Below are 24,738 nucleotides of genomic sequence, written 5' to 3' on the forward strand. Positions count from 1 at the left end.
TTATACAGGAGAATTTCCTGCCCCAAGATGAATTGGGGACTATTGAATGCACATGTCTTCAAAGAAGAATGAAACAAAATATTGGAGAGCAGATTATTCAGTAAGTCATGATCCCTGAGTGGAATTTCTAATTTTGGCAGAACAGCCAAGAAAAAAGATCTTTTAGAGGCTATTATTTTGACCCTTCTGCTTATGCACAAGTGCATGCTATAGATTTGTACTGTATATTGTATGTATTGTATTGTATTGTATTGTATCGATAGGTAGTGTCACATTCATTCTCTATAAGTAGTCTTTGAGTTATGACCATAATGGAGTTTGCTTATCTTGGTTGTAACTTCTGTTAGTATCAGGAATAGTAGTTTTGGGAAATGTATTTTTGTGAGAAGTGTTTTTAGAAGATGTGGTTCTTCACCAAAGGCTTCTCAAGTTTCTTTATGGGAAAACAGCTCAGTTTATAGTACATATAGAACCCACAATTAGTAACTAAAGTTTCAACTTGGTAATGTACCAAAAATTTTTCCACAAAGAATTCTGGAATATTTTCATATCTAATGACATTTTATATCATCAGTATGTATTTGCAATGATATATCTGCACATGTATAGGATCCAACCCTCCAAGATTCAGGTTTGAAAGACAGATTGTATATGTTGCATGAACAAATGGAAAAAAGTTGCTCCAGAGGGGATTTATTTTCCTTTAATAGCTGTGAGCGGAGGGGGGGGGGGCACGTGGAACCCAGCATCTTTTTGGGAAAACAAAGAAAGGAGATAAAACGTTTCATTTCAGAGAATCAATAAGTATCTTAGAACTAAGCTCATGGAAACATTTCCTTTCATGGCAAGAGGTGATTGTAATGAAATACTGGTGAAGGAAAACGGAACCAATCCTCTCCTCCATATCAGATAAGAGACTTCAGGTTAAATAGTTTAGATGGCTTAGATAATGCAGGATGTCAGATTGTGTGAAAGCTACCTGGAATCTCTCCTTTTCAGCAGTGCTGTCTCTGAGTTCTTGATCTGGCTAGATCTGATTCCTGACCCGAGAAGACTAGATCTGAACATACAATTTTATTCCCATGGCCGCAGTATATTTCTGTTCTGCCTAGAATGTTATTTTTCTGCTTTGACAATTGATGTGCCATTCAAACAATGCCAGAAAGATTATCTACATTTGTGTGGCAGGGGAAAAAATATGAGTCAAATATGCTGCAAGATGAGAAGGAAGGAGGAGGGTTGGGTTTACCTGATTTGAAATTGATATTTTGCAGCTTGCTGTTTGGTTGGGATGAAAAAGAGTGGGTGCTTTTAGAGTTAGGGCATGATCTGAGATTTGGGTGGCATAAATATTTGTGGTACATCAAAGTTAAGGTCAATGCAGATTTTTAAAACCATTGTGTTACATGTGCCTTTCTGAGATTATGAAATAGATACAAATCCAGGATGTGCCCAAAAATACCTTTGTTGACTCTCAGCACAAGAAACGTACCAGTATTATAGAAAAGAAATTATAAGTAAACCCAAATGGCTTACCTTATTGTGGCATATTGTCAAAGAGAATGTAAAATAAAATCAAGAGAAGAGTTGATGGCAGAAGGACAGACTTGTCATTTTTTTAAATTTACAGTTACTAGAAAGATTTAAAGTAAGCATAAAAATCTTTGATTTTAAGCATTGTTAAGGCTGAGTTTGAAACTGAACTATATACAAATGATGGACATGTTATTGAAAATGTATACTTTTAAAGGATATTGAAAGAAGTTTGAAAGAAATTTGAATAATTGCCATTATCATTCTCAATGAATTTATGATGGTCCTCCCATTATGCATACTGTATTACATATTATTTGGGGGAAATCATCTAGACTTCTGTTAGGTTAAAGATTTTCTTTAAAGATTTTCTTATCTTTAGAACTGGAGGAAACGTATTATGGAAAAAGAATATTTAACTGCTGAAACCTTTGTTTTGATTAGCATCCTTCCTATTTTTCCATAATCTTATACTATGGGAAGCTAAGCACCCTTTCCTTATAGAGAAAATGCTAATCATAGGGCATTACTATGCTCAAATAAGAAGAGAAGCAATAGAGTGCAAGAAGTAATCTCTAACATTTTATAAAATCTTGGACAGTCCCTTCTATATATTTCCTAATGCACTTTTAAATATTGTAGATTTTCTTTCCACTCAAATGATATACAGTCAAAACATTTGACAAAATCAGGGACAAATCTGTAGCAAGAATCATGACTATGCCATCAAAGACTTGCCCCCTCGATGGGTAATATATTACCTTACTGAACACTTTTTTAATAGAGAATGGGAGAATTATTTGAAGAATATATGTCATTCTAATCCGGATGTGAGCAAGCTGCAGGCCACCTTTGGTCCTACATATCCCATTCTGCATGCTCCAGAATCCAAGATCACCTGGATGAAATTCTGTGACATTAATGTTATTGTTGGAGGGGATTTGGGCATTCATTTCTTTGTTCTTCTTCACATATTTTTTTATAAAATGTATTGTCTGCCCATCTTATCATAGGGTAACTTTGGGCAGTTTACAATCATAAAAATGTATCTATACATGTGCAACTAAAAGCAAATAATTAAAATCAATGTTAAAACCTAAGGACACATGGGGAGAGTAGGGGGAGGTGGGATCTGTTGTTACTTGACCAACCACCTCCAGTGTGCTGTTCCCCCACTGGGGCCTGAAGCCGATTGGCAGAGCCATGTCTTATGAAAGGATAGGAGAATAGGTAGAATATTTAGGTATTCTAAACAAAGTCTTTCCAGAAACTTAATCATTATTATTATTATCACCATTCCTGGGCTGAAAATTCCATCCCAAAATCCTTCCATTATGCCACTTCCATCTTATCCCTGTGGCCTCTCAGGTCAAAATAAATGAATTGAATTCAGATTAACATTGTCTATTCTTGTCCTGATCTTTTCAGTCCAAAGAAAAATATGAAAATAAAAATAGAATGCATGTGGTTTTTCAGCCTAAATGTTCAGCAAGTTCCTGAAATGTTCAGCTCAGATTTGACAGCTCTTAATGATTGTGGATGGATAAAATGCCCTGAAACAGAAAAAAAATATTGTGCATAACTCTCAAGGTCAAAGTGTTTTCTCTGAGGTGTCAGGTTCCAACTTAGGCACATAGTCAGTGACAGAGAAAAGGAAAGAAAGTTTGAGGCCCTTAGAATGCCCTGCAAACTCAAACATAGGGTTTGAAAGGTAGGGAGGCAGAAGCTGCCTTTTTGCAAAGGGGTTGGCTTTCTTTTGGGGGGGGGGGCTGTTCCTTTAGGATCTAGCTAGGATGTCTTTAAAAGCTTTTTGCTGTTTGCTTGACTGCCTTTAAGACCCAGCTAGGAATCTAAAAGTGAAGTCCTAGTTGGCTTCTGAAGGCAGTTAGACAAACTGCAAAGCACTTTGCAAGGACCCAGGTTTTGCCCCATTTGCTGCACGTGCTGCGCTCTAGCCAGCTAAAGTTTTTGAGCTGGATTTTTTCTTCAGGTCCTGAAGGCAAAAAACTGCAGAAAGATTCTCTTTGCTTGCTTTATTCCTTTCTTCTACTCTTCAGCCTGGAGTCAAGGTAAGTAACCTACAGATTTTGTCACTCTCTTTCCAGGCGTGCAGTGATTTAGTAAATGAGGCTTTTAAAAGGGATAGAGATTGGAGAGCAGAGGCAGAGAGTTTGGTTTCAGCAACTGATGGGGGGGGGGGGAGGGCAGAAAGATAAACAAGTCTAAGCCTCTCCTTTTTTGGTAGATCAGGATCGCATCTATTAAAGGAGAAAGATGGTCAGCCTGAGTCAAATGTGTTAATGGGCAAATAATGCAACAGGGCCACCTTTTTTAACCCAGAGTTTCCAGTAGGCATTGAGATTACAAGTCCCAGAATTATTCATTAGAATGCATTTTATCTAGCAATTCTGACATCATTTTGCTTTTCTGAAAGGCACTAAAATGTGGGTCTAGGGGACCACAAATGGAGATGGAGCTAATCAAGTGGCTAGTTTGTGTTGTTGGTGCCATGGGGTGGGGTGGAAGAGATTATGGGTTTTTATTATGGGATGAATTTTTAAATAATTTTTAAGCTGCCTGGAGTCACCTTTGTGTGAGTTAAGCTGCTAATAAATTTGTTAAATAATTTAGTAGTTCCATTGTTGTTAAAGGACACTAGATTGGAGAAGCAGTGAAAAGAGTGTAATGGGATAATGAGAGTTACTTAATTCCTTGGGCTGATTGTGGTGCAATCCTAAGCGTGCTTCCTCAAAGTTAAGTCCCACTAGCTCAGATGCAGGCTATTTTTTTTACACCAAGATTTTATGCAGGCCAGTGGGAGCATGATGAACAACTTGCTGTATTTTCAGTTTGCTTTGTTTTATTCTTAACAATGGATAATTAAAGGGCTTTAGTAGCCACATTTCTAAAGAGTTTATACACATCCATGTTGCAAATATGTGTCATTGTCAGCTATTGCTAGGGATTTTTGTTATAAGTGTACAACTGAAATCCTAATGACAAAGGGTGAGTCTTTATACCTCATTCACTTATACTTTCACATAAATAGCAAAGAGATTCACAAGCTCATATTCTTTCTTATAAATAGACCAGCTCATCTTGTAGTTTTAATATTTTAAATTAGGAAACAATCTCATAATCAGATGATACTTTAGCAACTGTTACAACTGGTAGCATGAACTTGTAACTTGTTGCCAAGCCTTGTTGCTTCAGTCAATGACTAACTGTGAAGTGTCATTTTTTCAGTGCAGGACAGCAGATATATTTTTGAACCTGAGGACAACCTTCCTTTTATTATGGTAAAATGGATAACCGGGATCCATTTGTACAGACTCTGTGAGGTAGTGATAGTAACTCTTCTGATATATTTTGCTTTCTTAAATTAGGCAAAGATACTTTGTATATTCACTAGAAACTGCCCTGTATTTCCACAGGTTCTGCAATGTAGAATTACTATTTAAATGTTATCTTACAATCATAGGACGTTATATACATTTTGCTTAACAATTGAATTTCAAATACTGATTGAAATGTAGAACATAAATTGGAAAGTGAAGAAAGATATCTCTGTACATATTTCTTAAGCTTCCAAGTCCTTCACCACACACATTTTTGCTCCCATCAGCAGCTGACTTCTGAATATCAGATTACAGACTTTGTATGCATCTTTTCAGCCACTTTCATTTTAGCAACATTTACAAGAATTTTTTTTGGGGGGTGGAAAAGAGTGAGGGATAGACAGAAATGTTTATTTCAGATCATCCAGAGAATTAGTCTTAAACCTACCTTCTGATTGTTTTATTTTTAAAAGTAAAAGTAATTCAATGAGTTTATACTGACAGTCAAAAAATAATGTGGTATACAACTTTTCTTAGAGGTTTGAAATCTAATTTTCTATTTCATATTTCTATTTAACAGAGGTGTTTTTAAGCAGTGAAGCCTTATGGATTAAACAATAAGGATCTTCATTATTGATTTAAATCTTAGGGAAAACCCTCCTAATATAACACCTGCAAGTACCACCAACACATTAATCCAGAACATGAAAACTTTGTTAACTGGAATTAAAGAAGCCTAAAAGGAATGAACACAAGAATTCTCCTGAAAACAATTAACAGTTGGGGGCATTCTCTAATTTTCCTGGTTCACTTGTAGGAAACTTATTTTTTTTTTAAAAAGTGTAAGCAATTAAAAAAGAAATTTCCAGTCTGATGTTGTCACAGGACTGTGTCACAATTTAACAGTATTGCCCCATTCTCTAAATATCTCAATTCACTGCAAACTGGGCTTACCTGGTGGTTTAGAAGAGCTTTCTTCAGTCTGATACCTTCCAGGTGAAGTAAACACAGCCAACTAGGAAGGCTACACTAGAGCTTAAAATATTTGATGGTGCTCAGCATTCAGTTATCTACTGCTCAAGCCTGGTGCTGCATACAGGGCAGAAAGCTGCTAAGAAATTCAACCATGAATGAAAGAAAAAGGGAAGCCCGCTATACAAAACATATCAGGAGATAAGTGCCAGTTTTAAATTAAAATCCTTTATTTTTTCCCAAATACAAGTCACAACTTATACATAGTGGGGGAAATGCTCAGACTGTGCAAAATAAAGATGGCCTTCCTTTAAATTTGCTAAACTATCCAGAATGGGTATTCTTCTCCAGAGGACTAGCGATAAAGTCCTCTCAAATGTACAGTAACTTAAACCGCTTTATAAAATGATTGAACTTAACATATTACATAGTAAGGCAAACTTGAATTCTGAAAGGTTTCCTGTCAATAGAAGAAAGATTTTTTTCCCCATGAGTTACTTGGGATCAATCTTATGTTTTGCTTTTATATATTATATACTAATGCTGTCATTGCTGAACTGCCAAAAAGAAGTGATTTGCTTTACATATTGCACTGACAGACAGAAGTACACAGTGTAATTAGTGAAAAAGAATACAAGCCCATGTAGATGATTTTAAAAAGAGGGAAGAACTCAAAACCAACCTTTGGACACTTCTCTGTCAAATGATTCAGAAAAAGATTAAAACTGCAAGAGATCTGGCTTTTCTAAAATAAAAAAATAAAATGAAAGCAGCTAAAGAATAAACATGGTATTGCAGTTTGAAATTCATTTTCAAGAGCAAGAACTGAAGACAGAAGCATTTTTAAAACATGAAAATTAAGCATGAGTCCAAGCAGAATTTAAATTCATTCAATTATTTAAAAATAATGGTTCTTTTAGCTATTCTGGTTGTAATTCTAATTAAAGAAAAGTTAATTCAGATTACATTAATTTGTTGTTTGTTTGCTTTTTAAAAAGATCCCTCACTCTCTTTAAAGGAAAAAGTGCATCAGACTCCCTTTTAGCAGCGACTCAAAATTGTTCTTCTAAAAAATAGCTTAGACTTTTTACTGTAAGACAAGGGCTTCTTAAGCCCTCACATGGGAGTTCTGTCCAAATGATAAATGAAATAATTTATTATCAAACCCAGAGTTTAAATAAAAGCCATTCTTGCAAAGACAAAAAAAAATCAAGAAAAGAAAGCATGCACTCAAATTAGCAGTGGAGACAAATATACGTATTTCTACAGGCACTGGCAGACGCAATTTGTTACCGTTACTCGATGTAACACACACCCCACCCTACAATACATTTTTTTCATCCACTAATCACTGAGGTACCAATATTTAAGAATGGAAAGTTCAATATTGAAAAATAAAACCTAAAGTTGAAGTAATTTTTATTTTCCCCAGGAAAAAAACAACTATGGTGAGATTTGTATGAAATGTTAGTATACTTATAGAATTTTACAATTACATTGGCTTTTCTTTCTCTCTTAAACCGAAAAAAGATTGTGTTCTGTATACACAGGTTCTTGATAAAATGTTCACCATTTATATAACAGAAGTCAGTAGACTTGCAAATGAAAAGAGGAGCTCTTGGCTACCTATTGGCACATCTTCCTGGTTACCAAGAGGATTTGAAGTCTGAAACAACCTGTTGTAAATTCAGAACAAGATGCGCCATGCCACACAGTGCAACAATTTAGGTGCAATGCTCGATGAGACACTCACAAAGAAGAGCTGTATGGAAGTTATTACGTCCAACTGCAAAGCAATTCCACACAAATTGCATTGAATGCAAAAGATGCTGCTGCCATGTTTGTTGAGAAGAAAAGTCCTCCAATTAACGCAGCCAAAGTTTAAGACGCAATGCATCAACTCCATTTAAATAGTATCTGAACAACCTCTTGTCTCGCACAAAGCCAAGGTTTTCATAAAGTTTCAATGCAGACTTGTTCGTAATCTCAGTCTCCAGGACAACCTGCAAAATAAGACATATTTTTCAACAGGAGGTTTTTTTTGTCTGCTTTTTAATGTATTTGCAGGACTTATATGGCTAACTAGCTCATATAGATTTTAGGCAGTTCGCAACAAACCATAAAAACATAAACAGAAATAGACTTCCCTCCCAGGCACCAGACCAAACGGTTGCCAGATCAACCAAAATCCTAGTCCAATGCTTGAGTTCCTGGCCCAAATTGAGTTGCATATTAAGGTGAAAGCATGCTTGTTGATCAAATGTTATAAGCTCAGCTTTCAATTATTTATACTTAGAAATTCATTGGCATTAAAAAGATATTCCATTAGATTCTTAAACTTTCCTAGGATCGATCCCAGAGACTGCTCTCTTCCATAGTGCTTTACTATGAATAATCCTTAGGGGGGGGTCCTGATGTCATATATTTGTTATTTATTAAAGTATTAACAAATCAAGTACTAATGATACTTAAATGCTATTTTAGAAGAATTAGCATTTTGAAAATCAGGGTGCAAATGAGAAAATAAATTATAAGTGATCTACAGTTAGCTTACTATATACTCTCAGCTTAATTTTTCCACAGCTATGCTAGTTAATGACTGCAATAAAATTGATTTGATAATGTGAATAATGTCGTGTGGATAAAAATGGAGAGAAGGGAACAAGCGGTTTGCATGCAGTCCTGAATTCTTTATAAATAAATTGGGGGTAAAGATAAAATAATTAAAAGAACAATTTTAGCACATACAAACTTACAGAGTCAGGTTTCTAGAACAAAGAAAGTTCCTGCATTCTTAGAAGTATGAAATCAGACAATATCCTATGGCAGCATCCAGACTGTACATTAATGCCACTTAGGATGTGTTACCACTGATGATTTTGACTCACAATGCAATGAGTAAAAGTAAAGCAACTTTAGTGATGGTGCTCACAAGAAATGTTTCCCTGGTGTCCATTCTTCTTGCAGATAATATTGGAGGATAATGCTGAGGACAATGTATCTTCATTTTAGCAAGGTATTTAATGAAATAATTTGCAATGTTACCAAGCTAATTATATGTTGGCTAGATGACATGATAAATAGTCAAGTGAGCGAGTTCTTAGCAAATTGGAGTAAGGCAGTGAGAAAGAAGATAGCACAAGGTTCAGCCCTGGATCCTGCATCCTTTAAGGCTTTTAGTAATGAACTGGAGAGATTACTCACCATATTTTTAGATAACACCACTTTGGGTGGCATAAATAATACCCTGGAACAGGGGTCCCCAACCCCCAATCTGTGGATCAGCACCAGGCCGGGCATGCCAGAAACTGGGCCATGCATACATGCGAAACTCCATTCACGGGACACAGGCAGCACATGAAATCATGCCCACTCTGGTCCGCAGAAAAACCTCTCTCCACAGAACTGGTTCCTGGTGCCCAAAAGGTTGGGGGCCACTGCCCTAGAGGGCAAAAATAGAACTCGAACCTATCTATTGGAGTATGATTCAGCAATATGTTTACCAACAATAACAACAAAGGCAAATGCAGGAGATTTCCAGGAGTGAGCATGAAATGGAAAATATGTTTTACTTTGCCCAGGACAAACAACTGCTATCCAGATGCACTTGCTAAGCCATAATAAATCAGCCATATTCAGCAGAAACTCATCCTAGAATATGTTTGATTTTTTTGGATTTTGATTAAAAATATATATATATATGGAGAAATCCTGGAGTGATTTTAAAAGGCACCTAGAGCAGCACTAGTGCATGTCATCCCTCAGTAGCTCTTAGAGCAGCCTTCCAGCTCTTTTTATTCCTTTCTTCCCTCAGTTGCTATTGATCATCAAAAACTGGAATATTCCATTAACATGCCTCTGCAGGGCCTTTCCTCCCTCTGCTCAGCTATCACTGCTAGCCATGCCTTTTTCCTGCTTCACCCACCCGCACAGCTATTTCTGTGTGGAATCACTGCGTTTTGTCCCATAGCTGCAACTAAACCCCATTTTATTACATATAGGAACCAAATTACCAGAAATGTGTTTTGAGTATGTACTATTTAAAAGCAATTTTTCTTACACCCCAATTTTTCCCAGTTATGGAAAGTAATCCTTCCTCTTTTACGCATTTGTAAGACTTTATCTTGAATACTATGTAAAATTTTGGAATCAGACTTTTAAGAATTGATATAGTTCAGAAACAGATTCTGGGAAGAACAATGTTGATGATCAGAAGACTTAGAAAACTAAGGTGTATAAAGAGAGATTAAAAGAGATGAATGTATTTAAACTTGAGAAGACAGGACTGAAGGGAAATATGGCACTCTTTAAATACCTGAAAAGTATTTCAGAAGATCAGAACAGGAGTCCGACATTCAAGAGATGAAATAATGCATTCAAGTCACAGAAGACAGATTCTGATTAAATGTTAGAAAAAAAACTGCCAACCATAAGAGAAGTTCAGTTGTGGAACTATGTGCCCAGAGAAATGGTGGGCTTTTCTTCTTTAATACTTTCAGGTGAAAGCTAAATAGCCATCTATGAGGGAGTTTGGATTCCTCCAATGAGTAGGATATATAACTTTATGACTTAATTCTCTTCTAACACTATAATTCTATGAATGTACAATATTTGGTCTGATACCAGAAGTAATAAACTATGGTTGGAAATGATCTGACACTTTTACAGAGCTTACAGACAGGATTGAAAAATTACATCTAATGCAGAAATGATGGGAACAGGCTCTTGATTGAGGAGATTATGACTTTATTGTGAATATTTTGATTGTTTCATGCTTAGATTACTGCAATTGTCTTCTCGGAGACATTCATGATTCTTCTCTCCACCTCCTGATCCCGAAGTTCCTCTGGATAAAGTCTTCTTTCTGTTCAAGTCCAGGGTTAGGGTGTCTTGGGATCAGCAGTTTCCTTTCCTTGACCACTATGATAGCATTTTTAAGAATCAAAGGCTTTTTTTATTTGACTAGTGTGGGAATGAAGTAATTCATTTGACTCTTATTAAGACTGGTAGCTTTTAGGTTATTTATTTTAATCAAAATAAATAAATAGTTATGGATATATGTGGGTTCTGCAGGCTCTTGAAGTGTTCTGTTAAATCCACATGGTGGTTTATTCGATTTGTTTAAATTAAAATCACTGATTTTTGTTGGGTTAATTGAACTGTGAACTAATTTTGTTGAATGAAATTCTAACTATGTTTTTATTTTTCTATTATATACAGTTGATAAAGTTGCATAATAAATAATAAGAGTCAGAGTTGTCATGTCAGTCACACATTCTAACCCATTTTTTAATAATAATAATAATAATAATAATAATAATAATAATAATAATAATAGTAGTAGTAGTAGTAATAAAGTTGGAAGGGATCTTGGAGGTCATCTAGTCCAACCCTGCTCAGGCAGGAAATCCTATACCATTTCAGGCAAATGGCTGTCCAGTCTCTTCTGAAAAACCTCCAGTGTTGGAGCATTCACCGTTTCTGGAGGCAGGTTGTTCCAATGGTTAATTGTTCTAACTGTCAGGAAGTTTCTCCTTAGTTCTAGGTTGCTTCTCTCCTTGATTAGTTTCCATCCATTGCTTCTTGTCCTGCCTTCAGGCGTCCTGGAAAATAGCTTGATTCTCTCTTCTTTGTGGCAGCTCCTGAGATATTGGAACACAGCTATCATGTCCCCCCTCGTCCTTTTCTTCATTAAACTAGATGTTCCCAGTTCCAGCAGCCATTCCTTATATGTTTTGGCCTCCAGTCCCCTGATCATCTTTGTTGCTCTTCTCTGTACTCTTTCTAGAGTCTCAACATCTTTTTTACATCGTGGTGACCAAACTGGATCTTTTTATAACTTTTACAAAAATCTTAAGAGAAAAATAGTAGGCCTATGAAGAATGGTACATTTCAACATTGAGAAGATGCTTTATGCAGTTTGTAACGGTATGTGGAAATTACCTTGGAAAAACTACAGACTAGGTAACTGTCATGCAAAAGGTATCTTAGCTCAAAGAAACCAAAGGGCATGAAAAGCATTTTAAAAGATACCTCTCTTCGTTTTCTGGAAAGTAAAATTAAAGGAGGGGAAAAATACTTTCAGACTTATAATAAAGGTAGTGTTAGTACACATGGTTTGTGCTTCTTGTCTGGACTACCTTAAAGGGCTGACACCATACAGTTTCAGACTGGCAGACGTTTTAAATTTTTGATAGCCATGGCTTGAGATATTCAGTATCTTTGACAGAAGAATCAGTGCAATGACAAACAGTAGTGATGAAAGTGTCTGGCAGGCGGAGGGAAGCAACTCCACCTCGCCGCCACCTGCCTCGTCTCATCTCATGGCAGTAGCGGTAGTAGCCAGCCGGGCAGAAGATGATGTGGAGGGAGCAGCCACTAGAGGCCAAAAGCACCTAGCTGGCATGAAAGCTGCAACGCCTACCCTTAGTCCAGCACCTGCAGCACCGAGTAGGCGTGCAGGCTGGCGCTCAGCAGCCCGGAGATGGAGGCGTGGGTGGCGTGGTTCCTCCGGCCCTGGCAGGCAGGTAGTGGGGAGGCACTCTGGATGTGGGCCGACTCGCCTCGTGCCAGGCTTGGTGCCCTTTCCACCACCACTGCACCGGTACCATATCTGGTCTGCCACCACGCTCTCGCTGCCACATTGCTTCACCCCAGGCACAGGTCCCGACCCATCCCTGCACGCTCACAGCTTACTGGTACCAGTGGATCTTTCAGGTAGCTTTTTCCAGATGTTAGTAACTCTCCAATTTCACTTTCTTGCAGTATGTTGTTAAACTGCTTGGAAACAAATGAGTATAAACTAATCAGACGTTTCAACCAAAATCCATGCAATTCATCTTTACCTGGTGCTGATAATTCTTGATCTTCCTGCCTTTTTCTCAACCATTTTTGCTGTTATTACAAGTTCTTTCATGTCATCTTTTTTTATTCTTATCCACCTTCTTTAACCAAGCTGTGTTCTTTGAATTATTCATATATTCATCCAAAACTGCAGTTTCTTCCTTATAAGGTGCTGATTCACTGCAGTATCTCCATTGATCGACTGACAGAAATGTTTCTGATTGGATTGAAATTGGGGGTTCTGCCTATAATTTGCAATTTTATTGGCTATGGCTGTTATTTGTTGCTTTATTATTTCCAGTGTTATTTGAGCTTCCTTGTTTCTAAGTGGTATTTCTTGATTAGGTATACCTTAGTCTTCTTGTTCTTCAGTTTCTTTTCTTTCATCTGTTCTAGCTTATTTGCATTTGATCACAGTTTGCTAATCTTATTTTCCAGTCTGATCTTCCATTTTGGTGGTGCACTGTTTTGGCTTTTTTACTTCTTTGTAGATTTTGCATCCCTGGTATTCAGTTATAACTGTAGATGTGTTGTGCATTAGTTGGTTTGTTTCATGCAGTGAGCTGGTGGTTATATTTGATATTACAGCATTGGCATCTTTTAATGCTTATGCTAGCTGTTTCTTTGCAACAAGCTTCAATGCAGGCAACCGTATTCTGTTGTTTTTGTGCTGTTCTAGATGCTCATTTATTCTGTTTTAATTCTTCTAGTTCTTTAGAGGGCTTTGTTCTTTTTGAGGCAGAATAGAGGGTGCCTGCTTTCCAAATGAAAACAATTCTATAGCTGTGCTAGCTTCCTCTAACTGCCAACTCCTCTTGGTTTGCCTCTATAATCTGAGTTACTTCTGGCAAGGCTTTGATTTCTTTGTCCTGGGTAGACTTTTGCAATTCTTCCAATTCTGCTTCTGTGAACACTTTATTTCGTATTACAAACTGATGCTGATCTGCTAGCCTCTGTTCTGTTATTTGTGTTTCTGGATGTTGTTCTTTCCAGAACTGGTGCATTCATTTCAAAAATACTCTTTTTGGACTTAAACTGTAAGAACAGATCATTATCTCTTTGTTTTCAATCACTGTATATTTGTGATGGGTAAACACCTTTCCTTCTAGTAGTTCTGCAGCTACTAGCCCTAGTTGCTCAATCAACAGTCCTGAGTTCTGTAACTTATTTTTCACCAGATGTCTAGGAAATCCAACACCTAGCATAGTCCTTGTTGACTTGGGTGACGACTGAGCCAGTATGGATTTCTGGGTTTACACGCTACCATTTTCATGTACTGTATTCCCAAAATGTCATAAACTTTTAGTATACTATGCAAGCTCAAATCATTACTTTAGGTCACTTATATTATTATCTAGATCTGTTTAGGCTTTTTGCTCATGTATTTTTCTGCGTAGCCCAAAGGAGTCAAATTCATTTTTTGGAGTTTCAGAAAACATATAGTATGTTTTTCTGAATATATTTTACTTAAACTGAAGACTTGCTTACATAAGAAACTGCATTTGGAAGAACAGCCTTCAAGTAAAGCAAGGGAGAAAAACACAGTTCCTTCAAAGAAACAAAATAATTACCTCATCACAATCTCCTTCTACCATGGCGTAAATAGCTTTCTTAACCAAGTTTGTACCTGGAATACAAATTAAAAAAAAATTAAACTTCAAGTACAAATTGTTACAGCATGAACTAGTCTGTGTTCTGATCTTCTAACACATGCATAATTTAAGAAGTAACAATTAGTAATATGATAGTCTACACATTTTTTTTTAAAAATTATCTCATAAGGGAGAGGGAAGGCAACCCAAACACCCACGTCTTTACATTAAGTATAAATGAAATATCGTGGCACAACATTCAAAGATCTTATTTAGGATTATTCTTTAGCATTTTTGACTTTCAAAAATTTGCATAGCAGTTTCCAGAGGCTGTTTCACTTAGCCTGCCACAACTTACAGTGTAAAGTAAGGGAACCAATGGGGTACAGAATAAGCTAATAAAATCATGCATATTCCTTTCCTTTAATGGGTTAAATTTCTGTCCCCAGTCTCCTTTTAACCTGTGAATGTCTTATATACAGTGGTGGCTCACAAGAGAAAGCAGCCAACCTAAACAGAATATATTTCACAAATATGAGGCATGTTTGTCTTGTCAACATCATTGCAGCAGAACAGGGTTGGTGATGAGTTCAAAGTGGATATCCACAGAATAAGGATTCATGAGCTGCACATAAGTGTATGACAATAGCAGGCTGCTTCATTTTAAAAATTATCGATTAAAGTAATTGCCACAAAGAAAGGCAATTGTATGCAAAAATATTTATCTCAAAGCAATAGCTAACTGAAAGTATATAACTTTCAGAAGGCTTCAAAAAGATGCAACTGCTATTCTTACCTATGCCTTTTCTTCTGTATTTGGAATCCACCGCTAACATGGCTATATAACCTCTACGAAACATCTTTTTGTGCATGTCCAACTTGCAGACGATTGCACCTACGCACTCATCACCTACCATTGCCTTAAAAACAAAACAAAAACCAAACAAAACACATCTTGTAGGTTAAGGCTAACACACAGTGCCATAAAATCACAATTTTATAGACACATTTTTAAAAAGATCCCATCTTGGAAATTCCCCAAAACTTTTATTTATTAACAGAAGCTTAAATTAGTTTCTTGGAAAAGTAATATTATACTCTTTAGCTTGGATGTTAAGTTGCATGAGCACAAATATCTGCCCAGACGCATGCACAGTATATTAATTTGCTATCACAAAGGGCTAATAGTGAGTAAGAAACTGCCCCAGAATGAGTAGATGCATATTTTAGGTATGGAATGATAGCACTCAGGGTGCCTTTCTTTTCTTTGTTGCTCTATTTAGTATATGCTATTTAAGAAAGCTTCACAAATCTTCTGAGGGGCTTGCGTAAGAAGCACGCAAAAACTAGGAAACCATGCAAACTATCTTCTGTTTATAATATTTAGTACTCCAAACATTAGCTTTAGCCTGTTTGGCCTGGATCTTACAGTATTTTATCCAATATCTCAGTGGAGTTTGAATTATTCTTCAATGATACTTTTCTATTCTTTGAGAATGGATCTTTTATTTTTATGAGGAATAGAATTATTAAATTCAACTAGAAAGCACATAACTGAAATATTGATCAATCAGCAATTCTAATAAAAGCTGCCATAAAGAGCTGAAATAACTGATTGAAACATGAAAAAAGAAAAAGCCTTTGTAATTTCAATAGTCAAAGATTATGAAATGTAGATCAATTTTAAAATTTAATTTTTAATGAGAACATTTTTAATTTTTATGTTTCAGAAAGTTATTTCTGACAAATTAATTGTATGGTTCTTTTATACACAGATATTGCTCAATATATACTTTATATTTTACAGATGCTAGTTTCAAAATATGCTTCTTTAGAGGGCAAATCTGACAAAATGTACTAGCATCAATTTTAATCCTCCTACAAAACTTAGAATGTTGAGATTGGAAAAAGGAAAAATTGAAAAAGAAAATATCATAAATCCTGACAAAACCTTGAATCTGGTTATAGCTGTAGGTGAAATTTCAGCTGAAAGCTAACTTTCCCATTTTTTTTCTGATCTACTTTTTGCATTAGGTGCATGTAATAAGATCAAGAAACATATACATAGTTAACACAACTGTTCAACCTGTATGATTTTTAATAGGATTATGCTAGCATTCAAGGTATGCATGTACCCTCATGCTTGCAGATGTTTATTTATACAATATTTATAATGCTCACATAACTGATTGTTTCTGCAAAGGAGCATCTTGCTCATACCATAAGTCACAATTACTGACCAAGTTTCATGCAATGAAGAATAAAAACTTTAGAATCTTAAGATTCTAAAACACCCAGGCAATCACAAGTGTCAGAATCAGTATTTTCACCTAAAAATGAAGTTAGGTCAAAGTTATGCAGGTAAAATAATTATATCTGCAGAAAATTTGACAAATTAAAGAAATGAACACTATTAGATTCAGACTAGATCAAACTTAGACTGATACTGCAATAATTTCTGATAGACAGAAAGAGCAGTGAAGCAGCAATAATAACTAGAAAGATAAATGCCTGAGTATTCCAACCAGGGTTATGATCATCTATTCCTATTCCTGTGAGTGATCAGTATCTGATCCTGGGAAATCAGAGGATTTTTTTCTGTCCTTTTGAGAAGACAATTCTAAAAAAAGCATTTTGGTTAAAGCATTTATAATTGCTTCCTAAATATTTTCTAGACATTCCAATTTATACTCCACTAACCAAACCCAATAAAGGTCAAGTATATGCTACAGACTTCACCTTCCTCCTCTTGGCTTATGTTTCTCAATGCACCCTCAAGTCCTTAGCTTTTTTCTTTTTATTTTTTTGAAGGCACATTAACCATAATTTATTCCATTATCCCAACCATAGAAAAACACAGCAGATGAATCAATGAAAGAGGGGGAAATCACATATGCCATGTGAAAATCAGACTGAATCAATGTAAGCTGAGAGTGGACTGATTTCAGGTTTGTCAGATTTGCTTTTGTATACCAAAAGGTATGCATTTGGAATTAAAGTATTGAGGAATTCTGTTCCAATCAGTTTTAGGGGGTACCCTTTAGAAATTTTACTTCTTCTATTCCAATGAGTATATCTGGGAGAGTAAGTTTCCAACTATTCTACAATCCTTAAAAGTTAAAATCAAAGCTAGCTATTCAAATACCAAAATAATACCAATATTATTACCAATATAATACACATATTATTGCCAATATAATATCAACACTAATCAAGGTTTGGATAAGGTTTAATCCAGATAATATGTGGATGTTCTTGAGCTTTCTGACTATGTTAAAATCCTTAAAAGTTAAAATCAAAATTAGCTATTCAAATCCTAAAATACCACCAATATGATTACCAATATATTAATCAATGTTTAATCCAGATAACATAGTGTTCCTGAGCAATACAAAGATAAATAATTCCTAGTTGCCTTGAAAGTAATCTTGGAGGGAAAACTTAATAAATCAATGTTCTCCTAGCTTCTTTCAATTATGCAATGATCCTTGGCCTAGTTTACAGGCAATCTATAAGCTCTCCTCATATCACATAGGGATATTGGTATTTTTACAAAACATATTCATGACATATGGAAAATAATAATTCTGAGCAGTAACACACCATATTCCTCCATATTGCATCCTGGTTTGATGAGAGTCCCTATCTAAAAGAAAACCTAGAAGGACAAGTTGCAGCCTTGCTTAACAGAGCATACAGAAGTAACCCTTCCAGTTCTTAATTAACTGCAATGCTACTGCGTTAACCGTTAACACCCTGCAATACTAAAATATTCATTAAAAACTCAATACATCAAGATAACATTAAGATTATATCCTCTATACTCATATTAAACTAATAAGAACAGGACTGGCATAATGTTTCTCAGTTATTTTCTAAGTTTTTGCTATGTAGTCATAGCTATATGCTGTATATAACCATTTATAAACTTTTTTTGTCATGTCACTTTTTGTTTTTAAAAAGTCAGGACTATATTTAAAAATAAAAATAGACCGTTACATTTTCAACTATTTTTGTTCCTAGTTTGCTTTAGAGATATTATGCTATTACTGAAATATTGTATAACAAAGTTTGGATTTCTGAAATGTTTTTCATGAGAGCATAGGGGAAAAAATGTAAACTTTTCTGTAGGGTCTAAGCCAGTCATTGCTTAAACTGTCTATTCATTAGTTAAACAAATAGGAATATAGGAATGGGCCTTTCTTATTCTTATGTAATAGTTACTATGGTACCTATTTTTATGATTTTGCAAAAGGGAAAATAGATTTCAAATGAAAGCTGTAAATCTGGACATAGCTCATCTAGCTAGGGCAGTGACTCCCAACCTTTTCTATACCCTGGACCCCTAAAACGCTTTTGATATATTCTCGTACCTTTTACAAAAGTTTGAAATAATGGCAACAAATTATGCATATACACTATAATTTTGAAAACCCAAGTTTTCGCACCCGATTGGGAACCCGAGCTAGGGCAAATTTCCCCAAGGAAATGCCCCTTATAAGCATTTACATTACACTGATGTGTTAATATATACATCTTCATTTTTTCATGCCACCCTATCTGTATCCCACTCAGACAAGTTTTATGTTTATTGTTCTTTTTGCCTTTGCTTCAACACCTCAAATATCCTCAGAAAGCTAAAACTTGTTAGTAGCTTGTAGGCATCTGATAAAGTAAAACAAAGTCCATGTATTTTGTCATTTCCTTGAAAGGATCAAATGAACTTACTAGATTTTCTCACTGAAAATTTTAAAAATGACTGTATTAAGGGCCTGTAGACATTATCACAAATAAACACGTCAAACCATTAGAAACTTTTCTTTCAATTTGTAAAATATTTTAAAGATATCTTAAGAGAACTGAGTTTCAAGTAAGCATACTCTACTTTTTTTCTCAGTTGCTTGTATGATACATGCGAAGTTTTAAAAGGAAGGCTGGCTAACCTGATATTTGACTAAGTAGATAGCAGTTTAGACTGCTAATAAATAATAAGAACCACTAACATAATTACTTGCAGTATGGTAGAATCATTTAAGAAATCCTCCCTTTTTTTCCTTTCAAATTATCCTCTCCTTACAATTATGGTTCAAGATCTATGCTCACCTTTTTAGGGGAGAATGAACTGCTTTCTGTATATAGAATCATGTCTATTTAAGACATACAATTTGGTAAGAGGCATGTTGCACATAACATGTAGGTTTTCATCTCTGAAAATAAGTTGCAATTTAAATTTTATACAAAAACATTAAAATTACATAAATGGTACCAAGTTAAAATTGAATCCTGTGAAGTACCAAGGGATACTCATATTTAAAATTCCCAAAATGAGTTTTTCAGAAGCATTATAAGATTGTATTAATCCTAATTTACTTTTCAAACATTTGCTCCATAAATAGAAAATTTTGTACAAGTATCAACTCAAATATTTTCTAAGACATTATACTTTTGATTTTAACTGGGCAAACATTGATAGAGCAAACTTCAAAAAACTAATGACAATATAACTCAGCATCCCCAAACCATTTAAAAATAAACATACAGAATTCCAAATTCACCAAGCACAATTCAATTTCCTTTGTCCTGGGAACAAAGTTATAGAGAGATTGGTCTTCAGTTTACACTGTATATGTGGGCAAAGTTTATGAATAATTCTGCATAATTCAAACCATACTTACACAATCACCTGCTTTGCATATGATTTATTTTACAATTTGCCTACCGGTGAATGACAGATGTGAGAACTTTGTTTACTCTATAACTTTCTCTGTATCACCCACCAACATTTTTCCTTTAACCCTTCAACCTTGGAACACATTTTTAATTGTGTCTCCACCCCAACTTACCAAAAAGCAAAGCTGAGGCCAGTTGTGGATAAAATACCTATAAGTGTAAATGGAGTAGGGTTCAGACAGATCTTTGGTGATCAGTCTCATGATGTCTGGCATCTGTAGCTCGGACTCGTATCGGACATATCGTATTGTGAGGTCCTCTTTCTCCTCCTTCACCTGCTGGGGGGGCCAGGAAGTGTTTGTATGGGGACCCATGGAACATTTTTGCAAACTGCAGGTAGAGGCCAAGGATCTGGAGAGAAGTAGCAAGGACTCCTCTTCCCTTTCCAACTCCTGGTCCTCGCCTTCCTCCAACTCTCCTCCCCCAACCAGCCCATTCCTGTCCCCAGCCGAGGGAGCAGAAGCATCATGGTGGTGGTGGTGGTGGTGATGTTGCTGCTGTTGGGACTGTGCAGTCCTTGCCTGGGGGCAAGGGACCTGGTGGTGGTTGCTGAGCGAAGGTGGACTTGTCTCCTGTTCCCCTCCCTGACAGGGATGCTGGGGCTCCTGCCCGTGTCCCATTCTTTTGCCAGGACCAGTGGTGATGGTGGCGTTGCCATTTTTCTTGCTATTGGGCGGACACTGCTTCTCGTTGCTGTTGCTTAAAACCTTGTCCTTCAGGGAGCTTCGCAAGTGCCGCAAGTCCGATCCAGCGATGAGGCCGTTGAGCTGATGGTAGTGGCGATGGGGCTGGCAAACGCGGCGGCGGGGCAGGCTCCCCTCCCGCATGCCTTCATCCTCAGCTTCCTCCTCCCTGCAGGAACGCCTTCCTCCTTCCTCTTCGTCCTCCTCTTCGTCCTCCTCCTCTTCAGCAGTTCCCGGAAAGGGAGAAAGGAGCGCAGCGGCGGCTCCCGGCGGCGAAGCGAGGAGGCTGCTAGGCCCGGGCGGTACCTCGGCCATGTCCTGAGGAGACCAAAAGGAAGGAGGGAAGCGAAGAGAAAAAGAGTGAAAGTGTAAGAAGAAAACACTCAACGCTTCCCTTTTCATTCACACAACCCCACCCGCGTGTTCCCTCTTCTTCCTCCTCCTCCTCACCCCAAAGTCCCTTCAGCAGCAGCAGCAGCAGCCGCGACACCTCCCGCTCCCTTTCTCCGCTCCTCCTCATCCAGAGGCCGTAAAGCGCGACTAGGTTTCCTGTCAGGCCTGGCTGCCGCGGCTCCAGAATCAGGGAAACGGCGCGACACTTCGCGTCGCTTTACTTTATGGTTGGCCCCGAGGAAGGACTGAGAGGAAGGAGAAAGGGGTCAGAGGCGTGGCTTCTCACGAGCGACTTTCCCTCCGAGGCGGGCGTGCACGACATTGGATTGCAGCTCGCTTTACGGCTGGCCTTGCCGCTAGGGTTGATGCTGTATTGTTACCGGCTTCATTCCGCTTGCGGTGGTAGTCAGAAACTCTATGGTCAGAAAAAGAGAATGAGCCCGGCCGGACTTGGGATTACCTTCCTGTAATGGAAGGCTCTGGCGACATCGGCGGAGCAGCGCAAGCGCACATTGTCATTAAGCGCCGACTAGGCAGGAACAAACGAGTGAGGGGGTGGGGGAGCGAAAACGGAGCGAGCGCTGAAAGGCATTTTTTACCAGACAAGGACTGGAGTATATCACCAGGATAGCTAAGAGCGGCCCGTGCAGCAGGGACCTTTTAAGGGGAGGGCGGTTGTGTCTTATATATGGCGGAAGGCTCCTCCTGCTCTCCAAAGTATTTTTCAAACTTGGCAACTTTAACATGTTTGGACTACAACTCCCAGAATTCCCCTGCCAGCATTCTGGTAATTGAAGTCCTCATCTCTTAAAAGTTGCCGACTTTGGGAAACCCTGATTGGAACGACCAGTTTCCTTAATATTAATCAGCTGAACCATGCAAGAGCTATTTCCATATTTTGGGTGTGATCACCCATTCCCACTTCATCAGACAAAACTGGGAAGATACTACTCTGATGAACTGAGAGCTAGTTTGGAGCAGTGGTGAAAGGCACCAGGCTAGTGATTTTTAGCTGGATGCCTTTGGGTCAGTCCCTGTCTCTCAGCCTTCTGAAGAAAGAGACAATGACAAACTACACTTGAAGATGTTGCCAAGAAAACAACAGAGACTTGTTCCTGTAGTCACCAGAAGTCAAGGTTGACTGGATGGAATGTAACTGGAAGCAATCAGAAATGGTGGTTGTGGAGGAATGTTCAAATAAACAATCTGTGCTCAAATTTGTCCAATTTGCAAATGTATGAACCAGATATTTCATAAAATATCTGAAGTAAATCATTTGGTTTAACTCGGCTGTAGTAGCATGCATCATCTAATTCTAAGGAGTAATGGCTGATGGTGTTTGCTGAAGTGATAATGCCTACACTCAGTGGATTTGGAGAATGTTGAGATGGGGAAGTTTGGCCTATTCAGCAAAATTTATTTGTTATTAAGTCCCTGCTCTCTCCACTTGATTCTTCTACTGAAATTTCCCAGTCAGGTGACTATCATGAATATTACGCTACAATTCTCCTGTGGGTCTGGAAGCTACAGCTCAACATACCTGGAAGATACCAGTTAGATTAGGAGAAAGCTACCTACCTGTTTTTCACTCTTTTATATAATCCTGAGACTTGCAAAGTGTTTACTGCATTGTTGAGATAGTAATACATAGGCCATTTTGTGTGGTGTTTCCTAAGAAACCCTCATCTCTTAAGCTTGGAATGGCCATGTTCTTTCAGTCTGAAGTCATAAAGGTGGCGATGAGGTCAGTGATATTGTGCATAAAGGACAAGAAATACAGAGTTCAGGTATGGAATTCAGTGCATCAGATGACCACTAGATTAGATAGGTAAAAAAATGAACTGGATAGGTTCATGGACTATGAAACTTATCAACAGCTAATCTTAATTATTTTCATATATTAAACACCAGCTGCTGGAGAGTGATAGAAGGAAGGCATATTTCAACTAATTATGTAAGTTGTCTGAATTCATCTAATATGCTTCTGTGTGGAACGAAGATGGGCTAAATATGCACTTGAAATGATTCAGCGAGGTTAATCTTATGCTCAAAGTAATGCAAAGTTTATTTGAAGTACATAATTTCATACTGTGCACAACAAATGGTGCTTGCTAAGTAGAATTGTCAATATTTAGTTTGGCATTTAAAAGACACCTATAAGCTTGAACTTATTATAAATTAATATTTCAATTTTGAGGCTGCCCAAGCAAAACAACAAGAATAAGAAAGAAAACATTAATAGAAATAATATAACTGACCAGAAGACCAACCTCAAAATGTAAAAAGACCAATATCACCACCACCAAAAATGTGGAGAGGCTTAAACGCTATCCTAACCCAAGACCTGGGAGAACAGGTAGGTTTTTAACCATTTATGAAAAATCAGAATTGGGAGTAGTACCAATATCCGGGTGGATATCATTCCAGGGTGCAGGAACCATCACTGAGAAGGGCGCTTCCTAGGTAGTACAAAATTAACATTTCTTAATTGGCAGACCTCAAGAATGCCCTCATCTCCAACTGGCCTAACTGAATGGGTAGAAACACACAGAAATAGGCAACCCCTCAAGTACCCTGTTGTTATGCCATTTATTTTCTGTTTTTTCTCTCAGCCATGGCCTCAGTGATTTAAAAGAATCATTAACATTCTAAAAAATAACCTTTTCACATAGGAGCCATTTGTACAGCTGGAGGTTTTGTAGCTAATATGTTTGCTTAATATTGTGTACCTCTTCCAATGCTTAGACCACAGAAATGGAGTCGAGATTTAGAATATGGTGTTTAAACAAATACATTTCGCCAGGGGGCAATGTTGCATCATTTTCATTTGTAGCATCAGAAGCGTGATTTACCTGCCCGGATTATTTATTTTTAGATCATTTTGTGTATTTTTAGATCATTTTGTGTATTTTGTTCAAAGATATGGTAAGTTGGATTGACTGTTGTGGTAGATAGAGACAGCTGCATTTTGCCTCTTCTGTTCTGGCTTTGGTGGCACTGGATATTATAATAGTCACTTTACTGTAGGCAAGCCACTCCTAGTGGCATAATTTTGGAAATTGCTGTAGCATGCATGTTTTCCATAGCCATTCACTGGTCTTTTTTCCAGCTGCTGGCAGCCACAAAATTGAGAAATGGACTCCTTATCATGCCCTGCCAACACTGCTGTTGTAGCACTAGTCAGGGAAAAAGGTTGTGTGATGTTAGTTGTGCTATTTTATACCTAGGCTTAAAGGCCAATCATGTCTTTTTTCAAAACATGAGCCAGGAGGGAAAGTAGCCCACTAAGTGCTGTTTGGAACACATGTGGAAAAGGGCTGAGCCAGCTACAAGGTGCAGGAGAAATAGCAATTCAGTTATTGGAATGTAGACATTTTCCAGAAATTGCAGAGGAAATACATTGCAAAGTTTCATTCTTTTGGCAGGAAAGAACCACTATTTCAGCTCACAAGAACAAAACAACAACAACAAAAAAAAACAACCCTTCAGATAAGAAACATTTGATAAGAAAGGAGACATAATCAAGGAATTTCAACAACTGTGATTCAGGAACAAATTCTAGGTAGAAATAATGCTCAAACTCTTTCATGCTCCATTTTTTCCTTCATTCCCCATATAACAAAGTATTAGTCTGTTTCTTTTGAAATGGCTGAC

The 24,738-nt window shown here is 37.2% G+C and overlaps 1 protein-coding gene across 2 annotated transcripts; it reads right to left on the reverse strand.

Moving 5' to 3' along the window:
• Positions 1-6,049: 6,049 nt before the first annotated feature.
• NAA30 (N-alpha-acetyltransferase 30, NatC catalytic subunit) lies at positions 6,050-22,781 on the reverse strand. 2 transcript variants are annotated; one of them, XM_039321523.1, is made up of 5 exons: positions 22,663-22,781; positions 20,122-21,009; positions 15,075-15,198; positions 14,258-14,313; positions 6,050-7,846 (listed from the first exon to the last, which is right to left on the reverse strand). In XM_039321523.1, the coding sequence occupies exons 2-5, from the start codon at positions 21,004-21,006 to the stop codon at positions 7,709-7,711; spliced, it is 1,203 nt and encodes a 400-aa protein (XP_039177457.1). In that variant the 5' UTR covers positions 21,007-21,009; positions 22,663-22,781; the 3' UTR covers positions 6,050-7,708. The 2 variants fall into 2 exon arrangements, with proteins under 2 accessions (XP_039177457.1, XP_039177447.1); XM_039321513.1 differs by lacking the exon at positions 22,663-22,781 and adding an exon at positions 21,142-22,274.
• Positions 22,782-24,738: the final 1,957 nt, after the last annotated feature.

This window comes from Crotalus tigris, unplaced genomic scaffold (genome assembly GCF_016545835.1).
Source record: "Crotalus tigris isolate CLP2741 ecotype Arizona unplaced genomic scaffold, ASM1654583v1 scf7180000017605.3043972, whole genome shotgun sequence".
NCBI classification, from domain to species: Eukaryota; Metazoa; Chordata; class Lepidosauria; order Squamata; family Viperidae; genus Crotalus; species Crotalus tigris.